The sequence below is a fragment of the Antedon mediterranea genome, chromosome 11 (assembly GCF_964355755.1).
Source record: "Antedon mediterranea chromosome 11, ecAntMedi1.1, whole genome shotgun sequence".
In the NCBI taxonomy this organism is placed as follows: domain Eukaryota; kingdom Metazoa; phylum Echinodermata; class Crinoidea; order Comatulida; family Antedonidae; genus Antedon; species Antedon mediterranea.
This window is the reverse complement of record NC_092680.1, coordinates 16060973-16082355: the sequence shown is the minus strand read 5'-3', so window position 1 is coordinate 16082355 and position 21383 is coordinate 16060973. Positions and strand designations below refer to the sequence as shown.

At 33.3% G+C, this 21383-nt stretch overlaps 1 protein-coding gene and 1 long non-coding RNA gene across 2 annotated transcripts; both read left to right on the top strand.

The window, feature by feature from the left end:
* Positions 1 to 5097: 5097 nt before the first annotated feature.
* On the top strand, positions 5098 to 6603 carry LOC140063241 (uncharacterized). Its single transcript, XR_011847598.1, has 3 exons — positions 5098 to 5142; positions 5449 to 5520; positions 6326 to 6603. It is a non-coding gene; the product is annotated as an uncharacterized lncRNA (long non-coding RNA).
* Positions 6604 to 8476: 1873 nt separating this feature from the next.
* On the top strand, positions 8477 to 19526 carry LOC140062190 (DNA repair protein complementing XP-A cells-like). Its single transcript, XM_072108278.1, has 7 exons — positions 8477 to 8601; positions 11590 to 11772; positions 12516 to 12655; positions 13695 to 13800; positions 14309 to 14474; positions 15362 to 15479; positions 17211 to 19526. The coding sequence occupies exons 2-7, from the start codon at positions 11603 to 11605 to the stop codon at positions 17360 to 17362; spliced, it is 852 nt and encodes a 283-aa protein (XP_071964379.1). The 5' UTR covers positions 8477 to 8601; positions 11590 to 11602; the 3' UTR covers positions 17363 to 19526.
* Positions 19527 to 21383: the final 1857 nt, after the last annotated feature.

Here is a 21383-nt window from a genome sequence, read left to right as displayed (position 1 = left end):
CAACAACAAAGCAAGATGTAAATACAAAAATTCACTGCACTGAGTTTATTCAGGTAATTTGATTTTATTTTAATTAATAGGTTATTGATTTTTTCTCTTTTTTTTGTGGTGTAACCTACCACTTTTATTCGTTCATAATTATTACAAATACATGTTTCTCACATAATACTTTCTTTTTTTCATTATTTTCTTAAATTTAGGATACTCACAATTATAATAAAAAAAATAAATTAAAAATGGTATGAAATGTAAAATATTAGATTTAAAAACATTTAAAAACTGACTGTAAAACTAACACATATAAATGATTGTTTCATTTGAGGTCAAATGAAGATAATGAGACATGGAATGTTATAGGATGGTACTATCTTATGTCAAAATTACGTCTAGACAAATTCTAACAGTGGCCGCCATTCTTTTTTTCAATATTTTAGATTTGGAAAAAGTATGACAAAGACAAAAACAACTACATTGAAAAGGCCGAACTTGACGTTAGTAGTGTATAGTTTGTAGTGTATGTTAACATTAGCTAATCCTTACAGTGCTTAATTATCACGTGATGGATTAGCAAAACAAGTGTCCTTCCCCCATTATCTACTGTATTATACCGTTTAATCAAATACAATTTTGATAATTATTATCAAAATATTATTTTTCTTTTAGTTAATTTCGAATTTATTTAGAGAAACTACTATCAGTTGGTTTGCCCAAACTGTAAAATTGAGCAATTTATAAAAATGAAGTATTTCAAATGTACTATTTCAATATAGCGTATGTTAGAGTGTAATCATTAAAACGTTGTCTTCTAGGATTTCCTTGCTGATATAATGCCAAAAGATGATTCGATTAATATAGCTGATTTTAAAAGCAGTATTGTAAGTTAACACATATTTTTTCCGGAGTATTTCATTTCAAATCTCATATAAGAAAAATATTTGTAATAGGCCTATAACAATTAGATAATAACAATTGGTATAGAGAAATTTAAAAGTAAACTATATTAAAAAAAATTGTGGAAATACAAGGTTATTATAAAAAAATTCTTTTCTGTAGGCCTACAGAAAAAAATTTAGTATCATATTACAAAAGTTAATTCTTGATAAATTCTTATGATGCATGAGCGGCTAAATTAAACTTTAAATGTTTGTATAATTCTAGAAGGTTCGCCTGATTAAACGTTTTTATGCAGATATACCCTAATCAATATATTGGCACAGACTCGTTAACACCCTCGGCCTCGGCGTGTATGTAGAAACGTCAGTACTGTAGTTCTCAAATGGAGGCCTACGCACGCGCAACAAAAGATCAATTTAATACTTCCAGTATATTTATAATTTACGAAGTGGGATCTCAAATCTTTGACAGACAGAGAAGATATTTTAAACCACTCAGTGGTATCTTTTACTCAAACAAAAATTAAAATACAGAAGCAGTAAAATGAAAACCAGTAACTAAAATTAAGACAACATGTATTACAGCCTTTTACGAATTAAAATTAACTATGAGGTACTCTTTTATAGGAGCACCATCAACAAGATTAAACAACTTTAAAAGTCTTGCAATGCTCATAGTTCTCAAATCCACTTCGCACCAGCACCGTATTCTTCTAAATCTTTGCATACACCCTCGCAGAGGGTACAATGCCAGATTGGCTGTTTAGCTTTCAAGGCTATGAACAATCTTGCCCTTCGGTACATAGGCCTACACATGAGTTTTCCAGTTCGCTCATGCCGTTTTCTATTTTGTCATTTTAAAGAGAGCCCATGGATATAGCTGATTCAGCTGGATGGTTTACCCTCTATAAATACGTTTAAATAAACGTAATAGGTGAGATATTTTTTCTCTTTCATATACTTTCAGCTTACGAAGTTTGACAGCAACTCCGACGGCAAAATCAGCATTCAGGAATTGTCAGTGTAAGGAAAACACGTTGAGTATATTTAAATCATAAAATTAAAACATAAAAGTATAAATACATCAATTGCATCTCATAAAGAATGACACTTATATAGAGATATTGAAAATATTTTCTTCTGGCTTCTATTGGTATATTAATATGATAGTTCGTTTAGTGTAAACCAGTATAACTTATATTATAAGTTTTTTTTCAGTGGGATAGCGCATCAATAATAATACACATTTTTGTATGTTGATTTTAAAGTAATTTTGCAGTACATGATGTTATGTAATGCGTTTTTAAGAAGACGTAACGTAACATTGAGAAATTCTTCTGAAAACACATAGTATAAATAAACCTTTACTTTAAAATATAACAAAATGCCAACTTGATATACTTTTTGAATCTGAATGTAGATACTTATAATTATAATACTAAAAATAACGTTTTATTTTATAGGCTGTTGGAAGTTGAACAAAATTTTTTTAAAGAGTTTGAGGTAAATTATGTATTCATCTTGAAATCTCCGACAGGTTTTAGAATCGAAAACACATTTTTGTTTATTAAGCTGGAAAAACAAATATAAAAAGAATTTTCATGATCAGTCGTAGATAGATTATAATACAAAATCATTCACACTCGGCTTGTAATCGTTCTGTGTCTTTATTTCTTTATAAGTTGCGGATAACCCCTTGTTATTGTCAGGATCTTTTTTTCTATCTTATACTTCTTTCTTTCCAAAATTGTGTCCGTCGTGTGTCTCTAATTCTTGTCAAAATAATATTGTATAACTTTGTCATAAGATTGACCTGTAGCTGTAGATGTTCAAGAAACTTCGTTATATGACGTTAGAGTCGTCTAGCGCAAGTTACGCCCGATTTTATGAAATATTTATGGTTGCTCATAAATTCTGAAAAAAACATTATTTTTTAATGAAATTTTACGAAAGTGTATTTCATAATATGGAGCAACTTTTGACATGATAAAAATGGCGTGCTACATAAAAAATTACGCGTATTTTAAATTTTTAAATGCGCAAAATTAATTGTGCACGCACTTGTATGCGCAGCTCGTAAAAAGCGTAGAAAAAAGGTTTTTTTTTGCAATTTATTTTTGTTTTTCATTCCTTTTGTAGTAGATTTCATTCATTTTGGTGAACTTTAATTGCAAATTAACGACGCACGTGCACGTTAAACTTTAATAATCTTGTGCTAAAGAATAGGTAATTTAATGCAAATTTATACAAAATTTATATATACCTATTTTTAATCAGTTATAGCTCCTCAGGATGGCTGGTTAACCCCATCAAGCTGATGAGTTTTATGTATCAATTGATGTAAAAGTTGTACCCAATGGATGTTCTCACCATATGGCCACTCAAATTTTTAAAATAGGATTTTTTTTTCACTTTTGTACTAGTTAATCCAATTAAATAGAGCACACAGCGCTAATGCGTTTCCCGTTTTCTCCTAGATTTTAATATGTTTTCTCAATCAATTCTCTTTTACATGAGTTACAATACAAACATTTTAAATTGTATTACGTCATCATATGAAAAAATAAGAAGACCATGACTTGCATCTATACAGTAGTATATATCAATCCGTCATAGCTCCTCGGAATGAAAAGTGACCCGCATGATTACAATTTATTATGGAAGCTGTTGAATTGTTGTAGATATGAATTCCTACATACATTTTGTCTATTTGATGATTTTGAGATTTACTTAACAATCCTATGATGACTATTAGAGAAACTTGTATCTAAGCCATATGAGGGCAGAACAAAGTATCTACAGACATTTTAATTTCATTATATGCAATATTGAGAAAAGGTGTCGAGGGTCAAACGTTGTACTTCCGGTAATTTTTTTCGTAAAATGTTGTATTACAGCAAATATAAATCAACTCTCTCGGACTGGTAATTTTTTAGATATGGTAACACTGTAATTTGCATATTTAAGCTAATTTGCATATTATCGGGATGAGTGACAGAAGTGTGATGCTCAAATTTTGATCATCATATGTGACCATTTAAAAAAGAAAAATATCTGTTTGCAATTTGTTTTACTCAAAATGATAGATTGCCTAGCCTACACGTGTAAGTTAACAAAATGGTGAAAATATGCCAAATTTTAAAATTAATATAGATCGTCAGAATTCTCGGGAACCTCTATTTTGCATTTCATTTTCTTGAAGTGTATGTATCATATTATTATGTATGAATGAAAAAGTTGATTAAGTCATCATTAATTGCATATTAAATTTAAAAAAAAAACTATTTCGATAATAAAACAAACTATGACATTTTCTTGGGCCGAAATAACAAACTTAACATTAACTTTCTTCTTTAAAATGGTCATATATTAAAGTCCTTTGACAGTGCATCGTTTTTTAAACTTTTAAAGATGTCATGATAGTAAACAATTATAATTCATTGCGGTATGTAATAATCTATCTGCACTGAACAGAATTTATTTCACCACAGTGCATTTTTATAAGGTCCCTATATGAACATACTAAAAATCTAGAAAAATCCAGGTAGTGTGAAATAGGTTTATCTAGATATATCCCTATTGTTATAATATAGGACAACACAGTCCTATGCTTAATGCATAGGACGACGGTTTCTTATAAATCAGATCATTTACATATGTACTGTCATACCAATATACTACAACATTGGTGGTGCCAGCTGGGAGGAGGGTTTAGGAATAGAGGATCATATAGGTAGGGTGAGGGGTCCGTCCGTCCTCTGAAAGACTAGGTCATTATATGGTACCACCTCCCATTTATGTGGTGTTCATAACTTGTGGTCAAATGCCACATAGTATGGAAAACAAACCAAACAATTAAGACTACTCCTCAAGGTGTGCTTGAGTGTTTAAAGCTTAGGCCACAACATTTCTCTGACTGAGTCTATTGAACATAGTATAGGCCTATCTGGTTTATATTTTTCTTCTCTGCCTATATTTTAACAAATGTAAGTAAGTGTCCAAATTCAACTAATTTGTTGCCATGGCATAATTATCATGCTGTTTTTTGTTTTTGTTTTTGATTTTTTTGTTGTTGTTGATATTATTGAAATAAAGATACCGATTTATAAATAAATCAATATATCCATAAAGAAAGCGCTCTGATCTTCATGTAATATCACCGCTTATACAAATGTCTAAAATATTTTTTTTTCAGAATTCAGGAGTTACCTTGACTGAATTCGAATCAATGTTTAAACATTATGATTACGTAAGTGCAGGCATTAAGTTGTTAATCTACAAGTTAATGTAAAACATACTAGATGCTAGATTATAATTAACTGTGAATCTATTTTAAACAAAATGGCAAACTAGACTAACAACATATTTATACTGCCCTGGATTGACAACAACGTAAGACGAACTATCTACACAAGGAAACGAAATAGCCTATGTGTGTTTCTTTATTCTTACTTTATGTTTCGGTCTTTGAAGTTCATATGGGCCTAGACATTTTTTCCATGCGTAGAACAGAAACGAAAATAAACATGGTTGTAATAATTTTCTTTGTTTTTAGAATAATGATGATACCATAAATGGTGACGAAATTATAGGATTTCTATATGATCTATTGAATAAACAATACGACGTAAGTAGAAACTCAACTGGTGCTTTTTTAATCTAACCTATTGAAAAGTTTAAACAAATTAGTAAATGGAACTAGACGGTGAATGGGATGGATAGTCGCAGTGGAATAAAATGAACGGTCGGCGAACATAGTGCACGTGTCTAGAAAATTCAGATCTGAGACCAAGCTGTGGCTTGGTGGTTATGATGCTTGGCTACCAATCTAAGGGTCCTGGGTTCAAGTCCTGTCATATGTCAGGGTTTTTTTCTCATGACAATTTACAACTCCACTCCCAAAGACTTAATAATAAGTCTTTGTTTATGTAGAGCATCTTGTGTATATGTTTGTCTTATATGTTCTAGTGCAGTATATGGAGAGCCATCTCGATAATAGTGCTTTGCACTCATGGCAATCCTCAGGGTGCTGCACCGCTGTATTGTCATGTATTGTTGTACCTGAAAATTGAATAAAAAAAAAAAAAAAAAAAAAAAAAAAATATCATCGAAATGTTGCGTAAACGGCATTTATTTTAACCACGAAGCAGGATCTCCGAAGAGAAAATTTATATAGATTTCCTCATCTTATCGTTTCGAATTATTTAATTATTTAAATGTCAGATATCACATGGCTGTTTAAAATTCATGTTCTTTGCCTGTTGTGTTTATTTTAAAAATCTCATTTTATGTATTTCTTTGTGATAATTTTTTTTTCCAAAGAGTCTTACGACTACAGACATTTACTTGTCTCTGTAAGATCAATGTAACAATGTAAATACTTATAATTATTGATGAATAAATGTGAATTTGAATATTTCTTCTGCTTTCAGGGCGTTACAATGAGTCAAATTGAAGATTACGCAGCGATGATGAAAGACTTATATGATGTCAATAAAGACGGACAATTTTCAAAGAAAGAACTTCTTGAAATAATTCCAGTGGCACCTTAGAATATGAGGGAGCCAAAATTCATTTTGAAAAGAAGCATAACGTACTGATGATGTTTCTATTTTAGCACTATGGTTATAGGTGAAAATAGTATATTGGTGGTGGTAAATATTGTAAACATTGCAGTAGGCATACTTAGGGACTCAAAAAATCTTAGAGAATTAACAGATAAATGCGATAATTTTTAACATTAACCCGAAGAACAAATTGTTCTGTTGTGATTAGACGCTTAGTGTTACGGTTTGAACATGCACAATTTGTTTTAAATTAATTTTCGAGTGGTTAAACAACCGATATGTTTTGTTTTGGTTGCGGAAACACGACCTCTGATCTGTGATGTTGATTTAAATTTGGTTCATCGCTTTCAAATCGAGAGGATTTGAATTCAATTTTCAAATTTGTTTTCCAAGTCTGCACTGTATGTATGGAACGCCGTTTACGCAACATTTCGATGATATGAATTTTATGACGCGATATGTGAATGAAATGCATCGATATGAATTGAATGGCGTGATATATGAATGAAATGTTTTGAATTGAATGCTTTGAATTGAATGTTTTGAATGAAATGTTTTGAATGAAATGTTTTGAATTGAATGTTTTGAATAAAATGTTTTGAATGAAATGTTTTGAATGAAATGTTTTGAATTAAATGTTTTGAATGAAATGTTTGAATTGAATTGAAAAGTCAAGCTATTGGCGGCGTATGTCATTCCCGCTCGCAATTTTTTTTCAACCTCTTAATAGGCCTAAGCATGGGTACCCTCACATCTCCTTTCAACGCTGTCATCAATATGAATCCTTTACAGAGACTCCCTAACAGACCTGAAACATTTGAATACATATTTCCGAACCCAGGTCTGTTAGGATTCTCTGTAAAGCTAGGCAGCGTGGAAGAAAGGAGATGAGGGTACCCAGGCTTAGGCCTAAGAGGTTGAGAAAATAATCGCGAGCGAGAATGACATACGCCACCAATACTTTGACTTTTCAATTCAATTCAAACATTTCATTCAAAACATTTCATTCAAAACATTTCATTTAAAACATTTCATTCAAAACATTTCATTCAAAACATTTCATTCAAAACATTTCATTCAAAACATTTCATTCAAAATATTCAATTCAAAGCATTCAATTCAAAACATTTCATTCATATATCGCACCATTTAATTCATATCGATGCATTTCATTCACATATCGCGTCATAAAATTCATATCATCGAAATGTTGCGTAAACGGCGTTCCATATGTATGTCTTTTTTTCTCTCTTTTGTGGCGATGAGCCCACTTTATTGCACGTAATGATAGGCAATGGATATTTAAATGATATTACACAGTCTGAGGTCAGTAGGTTAATAAATTATAGAAACTATGTTGATTACATACATACAGGGTTTATATTCAGTATTACAAATTGAGATTCGTTATAATAATGATAAATGATTTTGAATGATTGTGGTTTATTTAAATACTGTGATGAAATGTAATAGGCCTAGTGTTATATTGATAAATACATTCTGAACATACTTTAATATTGTCTTCAAGATTCACATCAATTATATGATTAAATAACAATTAATGTACATTACAAAGTTAAAACCAAACCGAAGTATGGGATACACCCTCGTCGCCAGATGGGTCTCTTTCATCTTTATTCATTCATTAATGTAAGCATATACATTATATTTTGATTTACAATAATTCATTGTTATATAATACAATATACTATAACTATAGATCTATTTATCAGTCAGCGCATAACAACTATTATCATACTGTATACAAATATTGCACATATATTGAAATTTATAATAATTATCACACCTTATGGATATCATTTTTGTGAAATAGTGTCACTGTACGAAACTTGACCATAATAAAATCTCTGATATAGTTACGCAATGAGCTGTTTATTATTCATGAAGATTATTCAGCCTAGCATGAGGCAACTCTTAGCCAAATCTATTCTTGTATCTAAAAGGCGTTGTCGGCGTCCCATATAAAATAAACTCATAGCCTATATTAATAATAGATATAGATAGAAACCTTATAGCCTAGGCCTAGTCCTCTAGTAGAGGTTCTTGACTAGGCTAGGCATCATCCCTTCGGGGAAACTGATCAAAACTGCGAATAAAGGGGATCTAATACCACATTGTCAGTAAGTTTTATTTAGGTTTTAGGATTGCTTATTTAACAACACGGCAACGTTTTTGCCATGATCACTCCTTTCAGCCGGCCGGCCGGGGCCTAAGGCAAGGGGCCTAGCCTAGGCCTAGAGGCCTACTAACTAGGCTAGGCCTAGGTAGGCCGAATTACGATCATCTCGGTCGCGTTTCATTTCGGTCGCGTGTCAATTAAGGTCAATTTTCAACAATATCGATCGTGGTGTATGGCGCGTCAATAAATAATAATAAAGCATACGAAAATGGATGCTATTATAGGATTGAGATTTAACTCTCTTTCAGCACTCGGTACGTGTAGCAGTTCGAATTTATAAACCTGTTTGCATTTGTAACGATTTTTATCTATATTTTAAGGACACAACAAGTAGCTTACGAAGACGACTCCAATATGTTAATAATTATGAATGAGTAAATTGGGAATATTTGTTTGGTGCCAGTTAAAATCAGTGAGAGACTTTACTGAGCTTTTGTATACACTATATTGCACTGATTGAAAGATATTATTACGATTATGTATGTAATGTAACATTTTTTAAAAGCATAATGCATTGATGTTTCGCATTATGTCTCGTGCTGTTGAATAGAATGAAACCATATTGTCTGTTGACAACGAGGACCAACACCGACCTTGAGGGGTATCACAACAGGTGTCTCGAAAACAGAGACCTCGAAAACAGAAACCCGAGACCAAGGGTCTCTGTTTTCGAGAAAATCTCGAAAACAGAGACCCCCACTAAAACGTCTCAATATTACGTAATATAGGGGGTCTCTGTTTTCGAGTTTTTCTTGAAAACAGAGACCCCACTAAAACGTCTCAATGGCAATATTACGTTATATAGGGGGTCTCTGTTTTCGAGAAAAACTCGAAAACAGAGACCCCCACTAAAACGTCTCATTATAGACCCCCTAATATAATCCCTGTTTATTAAGAGTGTTGCAAATACCCACCAAGCTTGGTCATAAATTATTAACACCCAACTTTTATCGCAAAAACCGTGAATTTATGTTTGTTTATTTATCAATTTTTTTATTTTTTTTTATTCATTTCTTTTTTAAGGCTCGCCCAACACAATATATTTGTCTTTATCCTCCAGTCTGCCTCAAAGTCTGACCTCATACCATTTTGTTATTGCATTGTACGTTATTATCTTTTATGCTTGTAAATAAATGTTACGAAACTAGTGTCAGCTTTTTAAATAATCTCCCGCTTTTTAGCTTCTAAAAGGCACAGCATGCATTTATACATCTTACTTCTAGGACGTCGACCTTGTATTCCAAAATGACAGTCTTTTTACACGCGTTCAAGAATTCGTAAATCTCTTCTTATCGTTGCGGCATGTTCTTTGATCGGCATATCAGTTACCGTTTATTACTGATACGTCATTCTTGAGACGTTTTAGTGGGGACTCCACCCCCACTAAAACGTCTAAATAATACGTTATATAGGGGGTCTCTGTTTTCGAGTTTTTCTCGAAAATAGAGACCCCCTATATAACGTATTATTTAGACGTTTTAGTGGGGGTCTCTGTTTTCGAGAAAATCTCGAAAACAGAGACCCCTATATTACGTAATATTGAGACGTTTTAGTGGGGGTCTCTGTTTTCGAGATTTTCTCGAAAACAGAGACCCTGGGTCTCTGGTCTCTGTTTTCGAGACACCCGTATCACAACAGACTGAATCGAAAAGGACGACGTGGTAAGAAAATTACTTTTCAATTATAATATTATGTATTATGTTGTTAATTGCTCATGATAATTATAGTATATCGTTATTTTTGTTATTTCAGCAAAACTTCAACTCTACCTCTTAATCGGGCTGCTGCATGAAGAGAGTCAGAATGTTCACATCACAATGGAATTAGTTCATCGCGAAGATGTTGACCGGCTTCAGCGACAAGCTTACCGACGACGTGCAACTAGAACGCTCTTACGCCTCTGGGACGAGTATCGCGCAGGCCAACGATCAGAGAGATCGCTCCTTACGCTGGATTGCGCGTTATATCAAATGATGTTTGCGATTTGTAGATGAGATAGATGTAAATATTGCTAATAAATAAAATATTAAATACCTAGATAAATAAAATATCGTTTGTAGATGTAAATAAAAAGGTTTCAATTTGAATGATGAATGTAAACATTTGTATATGCGTTTTTGTTTAAAAAATAAAAGGATTGAATTGAAAAACAGTGTGAAACGAGTTTGTTTTGCATTACATTAACGTATCTATGTTTTGTTTTTAAATATATGTAAATTTGTGTATATGTTTTTGTTTTAAAAATAAAAAGATTGAATGATCATTGACAAAAGTGTAAAGTGTGTTTGTATGTTATTTTTCCCGTCAGAAACAAATAGAATATTTACAAAATATATCAAAATATAATGCTTATAAAAACATTTAAAAAAACGTTAAACTAATATTAATAACATACTGTTTTTACAATATTTATTTAAATATAATGATTATTATATAAAATCATTTTTAAATAAACACCTAAAAAATAATAGAACTACACTTCGATCTTAGAGCTTACAGTGTACAGTACTGCATTGAGCGGTGTTCCATAGAAATCACCGGAAGTTCGATTTACCGGAAGCGCGACCGAAATGAAACGCGACCGAGATGATCCGATACCGGTAGGCCCGGCCCTAGTAGTAGTAATAGGCCTCCTAGCTGGTTTTAAATGTAATGTAAATATACTTTTTAAAAATATGGGTACGGGCCAGCTCATCCATATGATGGGTACGACGAGTAAGCCAAAATTGTGGGTACGAGTGTAAGCCAATATTTGGGTACGAGTTGGCATGATGGATGGGTATTACGGGTTGACCTGTATCTATGGCTAAGCCTAGGCCAATCTAGTCACGATTAATGAAGACAAGTTCCTGGAGAAGTTTGTAAAAGGGCAATTGACTCATCGTTGAATATCAAGATTGTAACATTCATTTCCATCTTTTCTTTCCAGCTTATCTAGAAATATGGCGTCAATTGAAGAAAATTCAGTTGGTGTCGCTCACGATACAATTGAGACAAATCAACTATCAGATAAGCAAAGAGCTAAGATTGAGAGAAATAGACAGCGTGCATTGATGTTACGTAATGCTAGATTGAAAGCAAGACCATATCCAAAAGAAAAAGCTGAAAAAACGTAAATCATCATAATTAATCTACTAACTAGGCCTAGATCTATTAATTCTTTTTCTTGTTTTTAAATCACTGTATTAATTTTATATTAATTATACATACATTGCATTTTAATAATTTGATACCAAATGAATATTCATAGTCTTTTTTAAAGTTGTCAAAAAAAACTTACCTCAGGCCACCATTTCAATTGTTCAAGTTTTCAAGATAATCCTGGACTTTAAGGTTTTTTACACCTGTTCCGGTAAATCAAATCAACGGGATGCTCCATGCGGCTATGTGCCAATCAATAGAAGCATAGCCGTTTTTGGTTTGATTTCCCAGCGCTGATCAGAAACTGTGCCGGAACAGGTGTGGAAGGCCCTTAATCTAAGGTTTAGGCCAATACTGTTACGTTAGTCATCTTTTATGGGGCGTCCCTCAAATAGAAATGTCCAAGAGGACTCGGATATTACAATCACATCCTCATCCTCCTTTAAAATATAGATATCCCTCAAACTTACAGTCTAAATTGTTGTTAAAATACAGATCTAAGCAATCATGCATCACATTTTCATATGTATTGTCAGCCTACACTTAAATTTTAACAATTATGCGTTTTACGTTTTAAGAAATTAGACATGTATAGTATTTTAAAATTTACACATTTTAGCATGATACTTTTGCTGCATATGGCGCCCCATAGATTTCAGTTATTTTAGTCATCTAAGATACTAACATGATTATTTAATATCTTTTTGTTTACAGGATCAGTGCTGCTGTACCAGCAGGAGAGAAAAGTGTGGTACAAGGCAAACGTTTCATTGATACAGGGGCTGGATTTCTTTTGGAAGAAGATCTGGATGAAGAAATCGAAAAAGCCCCTATTAAAATTGTTCATGAACCAGGTAATAATATGTTTAATAATAACTAGAATTTTGTGATATTTATAGTATTACCTACTTAAGCTTGGTTCACGATTGAACACAATGTGAGAGTGTACGGTATGCCTAACGTAAGCGAGTTGACCAATCACAAGCAATAGTTTGGATTTTCCATCGAATGAACGATCTGGAAATAAAAGCTTTCAAAAAATGCTGCAGGCATTTAGTGTTCAGCTGAGCTGGAATGAGTGTTTTTTATATATTGTTTATAAGAAGAGCTAACTTATAGAAAATCATGTTATTATTAAGTACAGTGCAGTGTATAATTGTCTGAGTCAATTTGTCATATGTAAACCATACAAATAAGTAGTACAAGAACGCAAGTAATTTGGCCGTAAGTGATGGCTTGCGCATACACACTTACACATTGTGTTCAATTAAGAAAATAAAAATGAAAATTGTTTGTTTATTTTATAATTGTTGCAGTATTTAGAAATGTTGGTTTGTTTTTCATTTTTATGTATTTTTCTTTTCTCATTTTTCTAAAAAATTATATCTATTTAAACAAGGAAACAATTTTTTCCATATTATTACAATATTAATACTATGTTTTGGATGGCCTAAACATCTTTATAATATCACAGTATTTCTTTTATGGCTTACCACATTGAAACACCTGTCAGATCAGCAAGTTAAGTAACAAGGCCTTGTTAGAGCTTGGATGGGAGATCATCTGGGAATATTGGGTGCTGTATGGAGCTGGGGTCCCATTATGCATTTGATATCAGCACTGGTGACTCTTATGGCAGCCCCTGCATCTAGTATCTGCCTCAGATGTATTGGCCTCAGATGTATTGGCCCATGCCTTTCCTCTTGTCAAGGTGAGCCCTTGATGAGAGTAGCCCTTGATCAATGATAGAACCACTGAAGGTGCTTTAACAATTCTCGCTTAGTTTCATCCATAATTCCGGTGAAATAAAACTATTGACATTCTAGTTTGTGACAGATGTTGGCAATAAACAAATTTCATTAACCAAAAGTTTCCTGTATGTTTTCTTGACAGCACCTGATTTAACGTCTGATCCTTATTCCTGTATAGACTGTCAACAAGGCTTCCGTGATTCTTACCTTGTAAAACATTTTGATCAACATATTTGTGATGATTGCAGGTTTGTTGGAATTTTTAATTTAAGTATCTTAAAACCTCGAAAAGAAGTCCATGTCAAGGCCCCTCTCTTTGAAAAGAGAGGGCCTTTTTTCAAGGCAGCATGATGACGTCTTTTCTAGATAGACTGTATTAGAATGTTGAAAGAATAAAAATATATGATCTTGTTATCATACGGTATCAACATTATTAATCTTTAATTTAAAGAGTTGCAATATTTCTTATTACTTTTTTACCAAATGAAATTTGATTGTATCTGAATTGATGTCAAAATGAACATTTTGTTTTAGAACATTTGTGCAGTGAAAGGGTTAAGGGGACCCAACAACGTGTCCATTTAATAGGGGTTTCCCCTTAATAAGGGGTTACTTGTCTCTTTTTCGTTTAACAGAAAAGTGCCCCCTTAATAGAGGTGTTCCCTCAATATGCTCAAATGACCTAACTCTACTGTAGTACCAATATTTATTGTCAGTTCAAACAACCTTAAACTTTACTAATTTTTCTCCCTACAGAAATAAAGATGATCGGCATGAACTGATTACAAAGACAGATGCAAGGAACCACTACCTATTAAAGGATGTAGACTTAGATAAACGGGAACCAATACTAAAGTACATTCTTAGAAAAAATCCTCACAATTCCAAATGGGGAGACATGAAATTATATCTAAAAAAACAGGTAAATCATTTTTTTATATATTTTTTTTGTTATTATACATTTAGACAAATTGGATAACCATTAGCGAATTCATTAACTATCCTTCTTAAGGTGGCAATCCTGTTCACAAGACAAACATTCACAAGATGCTTAACATAAACAAAGTCTTATTACAATAGTATATAGTATTTTTAGATAGGCCTATTAATAGCATTAGATACACTGATTATGTTTAAATAACATGGCATAAAACAAAATTGTAATAATGAGTGGGAAGCCATGATTCAACGCTTCAATCTTTAACAAAGCATTATATTTTCTCGACCGTACAATAACTATAAAAAGTATACAATTCGGGGAAAAATTTCATTTGAAAATTTTGTTTAGCAAAATTGCTAATCAAAATGATTTTTTAGTTAAGAAACATAGTTTTGTATTGTATTTTTTGCTACACAATTGTAGAAATGTGTAGCAAAAAGGTTTTTTTGTATAGCTTTTTGCTATGCTACACTGGCGAAATTATTCCCTGCAATTGAGCATTGATGCCTATATAAGGTATACAAATAAAGTGAAAAACTATGTGCTATATATAATAAGCTGTTCTTATACAACACATTTTAGTTGACAACATTCTAAAGGCCAATTTACACAGACGAGCGGTAACGGTAAGCAGAAAACTGTTTAGCTTGTCCCATGTAGATTCAGTATCTATTCTCAGCGGCAAACCGTCCGTCTGCTCAGCTTTTCGTGTAAATGGTCATAATGAATAACGTAGATCCTATATTGTTATTACCGGTTGTTTATGTAAATTGGCCTTAATCATAATGGACTTAACACCTGATATTCATTCTCTATTGTTAAATATGGAATTGTCTAATCAAGTAATACAACTGTTGTGTACTACACAGGTAGAAGAAAAGGCGTTATCAATATGGGAAAGTTTTGAGGCAATTGAAGAGGAAAAGCAGAAACGAGTAGACAATCAAGAGAAGGCAAAACGAAAGAAATTTAACAAAAAAATACAAGGTAATTTGTGGACTTCTTTTTAAGGTTTTTTTCACTACACTACAAAAATATATATATGTATATAATATTAATGGTTTTATGCCATTCATTTTGGATGTAGTTAGAAAGAAAAAGCGGTGGATATCCAAAAGTTAGGCATGAAATATACAAAAAGTACTTTCAGCTAACAGATGTTTCTTAGGTTGGAAAGCATTAGGATAAGCTTTGGGCTAGGTGGGAGGCCTTAAGGTAAGCTTTAGGCTGTGTGGATGGCCTTAGCTAAGCTATAGGCTAGGTGGAAGGCCTTAAGGTAAGCTTTAGGCTAGGTGGAATGCCAAAAAATTAGCTTTAGGCTGGGTGGAAGGCTTTAAAGTAAGCTTTAGGCTGGGTGGATGGCCTTAAGGTAAGCTTTAAGCTAGGTGGAAGGTCTTAAGGTAAGCTTTAGGCTGGGTGGATGGCCTTAAGATAAGCTTTAGGCTAGGTGAAAGGCTTTAAGATAAGCTTTTGGCTTGGTGGAAGGCCTTAAGGTAATCTTTAGGATAGATGGAAGGTCAAAATATTAGCTTTAGGCTGGGTGAAAGGCTTTAAGGTAAGCCTTAAGCTTGGTTGAAGGCCTTAAGATAAGCTTTAGGCTGGGTGGAAGGCCTTAAGATAAGATTCAGGCTAGGTTGAAGGCCTTACGATAAGCTTTAGGCTGGTTGAAAGGCCTTAAAATAAGCTTTAGGCTAGGTTGATGGCCTTAAGATAAGATTCAGGCTAGGTTGAAGGCCTTAAGGTAAGCTTTAGGCTAGGTGGAAGGCCTTAAGATAAGCTTTAGCCTTAGTGGAAGGCCTTAAGATAAGCTTTAGGCTTGTTTAAAGGCCTTAAGATAAGCTTTTGGCTGGGTGGAAGGCCTTATGATAAGCTTTAGGCTTGGTGGAAGGCCTTAAGATAAGCCCTTTAGGCTGAGTGGAAGACCTTAAAATACGCTTTAGGCTGGTTGAAAGGCCTTAAAATAAGCTTTAGGCTAGGTTGATGGCCTTAAGATAAGATTCAGGCTAGGTTGAAGGCCTTAAGGTAAGCTTTAGGCTGGGTGGAAGGCCTTAAGATAAGCTTTAGCCTTAGTGGAAGGCCTTAAAATAAGTTTTAGGCTTGTTGAAAGGCATTAAGATAAGCTTTTGGCTGGGTGGAAGGCCTTAAGATAAGCTTTAGGCTTGGTGGAAGGCCTTAAGATAAGATTCAGGCTAGGTTGAAGGCCTTAAGGTAAGCTTTAGGCTGGGTGGAAGGCCTTAAGATAAGCTTTAGTTGAAGGTCTTAAGATAAGCTTTAGGCTAGGTTGATGTCCTTAAGATAAAATTCAGGCTAGGTTGAAGGCCTTAAGGTAAACTTTAGGCTGGGTGGAAGGCCTTAAGATAAGCTTTAGTGGAAGGCCTTAAGATAAGCTTTAGGCTTGGTGGAGGGCCTTATGATAAGCTTTAGGCTTGGTGGAAGGCCTTAAGATAAGCCCTAGGCTTGGTGGAAGGCCTTCAGATAAGCTTTAGGCTTGGTGGAAGGCCTTAAGATAAGCCTAGCCTTAGTGGAAGACCTTAAGATATACTTTAGGCTGGGTTGAAGGCCTTAAGATAAACTTTAGGCTGGGTGGAAGGCCTTAAAATAAGCGTAAGGCTGAGCTGAAGGCCTCAAGATAAGATTTAGGCTGGGTGGAGAAGTTAGGTAACTCTGCCAACCTCAGCTCAGCAAATTTACATCCACAAAAAACTATTGTCTTTATAGCTCTTAGAAAGGAAGTTCGAACTAGCCTTTGGACTAGAGATTTGTCAGAGCATCACCATAGTTACGGAGAGGAAGTTTGTATAGATGAGGAGAATGACATGTACAGCAAGGAATGCGAGTGTGGTCATAAACTTACATATGAAAAGATGTGAAATATTTATAGGTTTAGTACAGTAAATAATAAATTAAATTATGTTGGAATAATATGTTATTAAAAATTGAAAAAACAACATACGGCTATACTGCGTTGAAACACCGGTCAGGTTAATCAACATTAGGCCCAAATGCGTTCTGGAAGAGAGACCGCCTGGGAATAATGGCGGGTGCTGTATATACCGGAAAGTGATGGTTCACTTTAAAGAACTTGGTACACTATTCAAAAAGATCGTCTCCTAGTGTTCTGATCTGATAGGCGCTGTACTACTAGCTGCTGTTGGTCAGTGGAGGGCCTAATCCGAATTTCGTCAATTTCCAGTTAAGCTTGAGGACCAGAATAAATACGTTTAACCTTTTAACAGATATGTTGTGCCCTAAATGGTTTTAAACACTTCAGTTTGTGTGAGTTTATCTATCTAAAAGTTATAATTCCGATTTATCTAATTGTGATTGTTTTTTTTCCAAGTATTGTGCTGTACTTATATTTATTGTTAAGGTTGATTGTACATATAATGATAGTCTATTAGAATACAAACAGAGATAGGGCAATTCACACACTACGATTGGTCAACAGCTGGTGTGTAAATATATTTTGTAAAAAAATATATATATATATTTTTATTTTTCACAAAAATGTATATCGGTATAAGGAGGTATTTAAGAAGTTGTGCTATGCATAGCTCAGAACTTTTAAAGGGACCATGTACCCCATTAAAAAAAATAACATTTAAAAAATGTTATTGTTTATTAATATTATTGTTTACTGAACATCTGTTTGTTTGTGATATTTATTTCAATGGAAGTGTACCCTAACTAGGGTGTCTTCTGAATGGGTGTCCAAAAGGAGGTTTTCTACTGTATTTCAATTTCGAAGTCCATCTGCCCAAAACACCATAACAAACCAAATATTGAAAAATAGTGTGCTTATATTATGCTGCATACCCTCTTGATGTGCCACTGGAGTTTTACTATATAAAAGAAATATATTTAATACTTCAAGTCAATAAACTCAACAGAAAAAGATTACTTAAATGGGCCATTCCAGGTTTTAGTGTTTGTCTCTGTATTTAAACGTACCTAGTGATCATATTATTTGGCAATGGTATGCTAAGTCCGATCCAAATCCATCGTTCTGTTATATTATTGTCAGATCACTGTTAATTCCTAGTGCGTGCAGCAATATCAGTAAACAATCTTTTGTATATTATACTTGGTATTGTATGTTGGGTTTGTACATTTGTTTGTGTTTACCACCTACTAAAAAATAAATAAATAAACAGTGATACAATTATAAAACTGTTTTGTATACATTGGTTTGACATAGTGACCTTTTATAATCCTTATAAAGGTATCGACCTCGTATAGTTTAGGTAAATAAAAGAGTTTATCTCCCTGGCTTTTATGCCTACTCTTTTATATTAACCAGATTTTCAATAGTAATGGGGGACGGTATTAGATGTTTTAAATCGTTTAGTTAATAAATAACATTTTAATAATAATAAATAACATTTATAAAGCGCAAGAGACAAAGGTTTCAAAGCGCTGTGTTTTCCAAGATCAGTGCAAGTAGTAGCGTGCGATTATGCTTCTCTGAAGAGATGAGTTTTGAGTTTAGTTTTAAATGTGATAACAGATTTTGATGAGCGTATTTCGAGTGGTAGAGTGTTCCAGAGTTTTGGGGCTGCGACAGCGAAAGCACGATCACCGTAAAACCGAGTTCTGGAACGGGGTCCAGGTTTTAGAAGAAGTCTGCTGGATGAACGAAGCGAAGAGTTGGTTGACGGAGTAATGATGTCACATATGTAGGCTGGAGCACATCCGTTGATGGCCTTATATGTCAGCAACAGGATTTTAAAACGAATGCGCTAGTTGATCAAGGCGTCAGACTCTAAGCAGTTGAATTTGCAATCCACGTTTTGAAACTGTTGTAATTTATGTGCAAATATTTCGTAAATAAATGCAAATTTCTCCTCATGTTTTTAGGTGACAATACATCTTTTAAAAAAGTGTTATATTTATACATCGTAGCATGGCTGAATGTAACTACCGCCGCTTGAACAGGCGACATTCTTCATAGAATGGTTCACTGTTTTTAACGTTCAACAACAACATTACGTTATGACGAATCTCGTAGTTATGTAGGAAAAAAATGTAATCTATTTGGCATTGAAATTAATAATTGGTTAGGTTCTTAAGAATTGTCGACCTTTGGTATAAATCATATTCTACAAATTCCATCAGGCAAAAGGATGATTCGTGGAAATATGTCGCATTTAGATGTTTAATTGACATTTCAATAAATGTATTCTTTACAAATATTTTAGTTTTTATGTCAGTTTTTATATAATTTTTGCAGACATGATTATTATTACTACATGTTTGAATGAATGATACCGAATGGAAGTATTTAACTGAAATCGGTATCACAACGATCGGATTTAATGAATTCCGCCTATTGTGATTGTTATTTATCAGCGATAGCCTACTATACGATTTCACTGTACTTGCTTTGCACTGCATTACATTGGTAATTTCTGTAGGCCTATTTAATTTGAATTTAAGAACACAGTTTTCTCTCGAATCTGAATATATGGGTTTGGAGCTATCAAGCACATAGGGACTTATTACCATGCCAAAACTATGGATATATACACACATTTTATAAAGTTATACTTCTTTTTAGAAACACTTGGTACCGATGTGTGACGATATAGAGGGCGCATTCCAATTTGCATACTAATAAACCAAAAGTTTATAGCTTTTAAAAGTGCTAATTGTATCTCGTTCCGCTGATAATAATTTTGTTGTCGAACTGTAAATTGTATATTAAACAAAAATGTATGTAAGTTAGTACTTATGCAATTTAATTTCATCATGATCATAAGTATTGTATTTGTAATTCAGTAAGTAAACCAATACTTTACTTGATCTCATTAAGTGTTTCCTCGTTATTTGCCTAATTTAAACCTAATTGATCATAAGGAATGCACGGTATGGGACAAAATCAAAATTACCTACCGAATTTACTGCAGTGTGTTTACACTTTAACATGTTTAAATATGCAATTGTTGAAAAATCAAGTTCAATATTGAATATTGAAACGTGGCAGACTGAAGGCGCTTGACCTTTGACAAGATCGCCTAAATTTTTTAGTATTCTAACCTTACAATACTTATTGTTGTATATTCTGGTACAGTCGCCCCATAATTTCTTTGCCTTTTTTCCTTATATCTTACTAACAATTGTTATTATTTTATTTATGTTTCACTTTAGTACACGTCAACTAACGATCAAATATCAGTTTTCTCATCACAACTTGTAAAAATTGATTTAGAAAACTATTACCATTTTTCAATAAACATACACATCATACGAGGCCTACGTACATTTGTACCCTAACACAATTTTTTCTAAACTTTCTATTATTTAAAAGTCGAAGATAGCCAGGTCTCCGGTCCATTCTATTGTCGCCACAGATTGATATCTTCATCAGTACTTCTATGAATGGATAATTAGGTGGGAACACGCACGCTAGTTGATCTTACCCAGTACCGTTTTGATCGTACGATTAATCGGCACCTCACGACGTTTTGCAGAAAACAGTAACATAACAGCAGTAACATAATAGTTTTGACTATCATCTAGCCTACTAAACACTCAACATTTCTAATTCTTTACCATGGTATAAGGACAGGATAGACCCACTCAAGAGATTAAAAACGTACTCCTAAACGTTTACATATATTGCCTAATTATTGTACTCGCTTGATATTGTGATCAGGGCATCATTATTTTACCCACACTGCACTTCGTTATAAAGAACAATATCTGTTTTAATTAGTGCCATATTTTATTGCAAAACCGGGTGCAGTTAAATTACAATTTCCCTTTACTATACCCTAACTAATTTTTTTTTAGCACTACCAGACTTCCTTTAAACACATATAAACGATTGTTTTAATTCAATGTAAACAATCAAATTCAATTAGCCAAAATATGTGATTTAAAATTGAAATT

What these genes read in the sequence shown, in the direction of transcription:
- LOC140062190 (XM_072108278.1), top strand. Translation starts at nt 11,603, where the DNA reads ATGGCGTCAATTGAAGAAAATTCAGTTGGTGTCGCTCACGATACAATT. An exon ending in CATATTTGTGATGATTGCAG is followed by an intron (nt 13,801 to 14,308) that starts GTTTGTTGGAAT and finishes TTCTCCCTACAG; the next exon opens with AAATAAAGATGATCGGCATG. An exon ending in AATTATATCTAAAAAAACAG is followed by an intron (nt 14,475 to 15,361) that starts GTAAATCATTTT and finishes TGTACTACACAG; the next exon opens with GTAGAAGAAAAGGCGTTATC.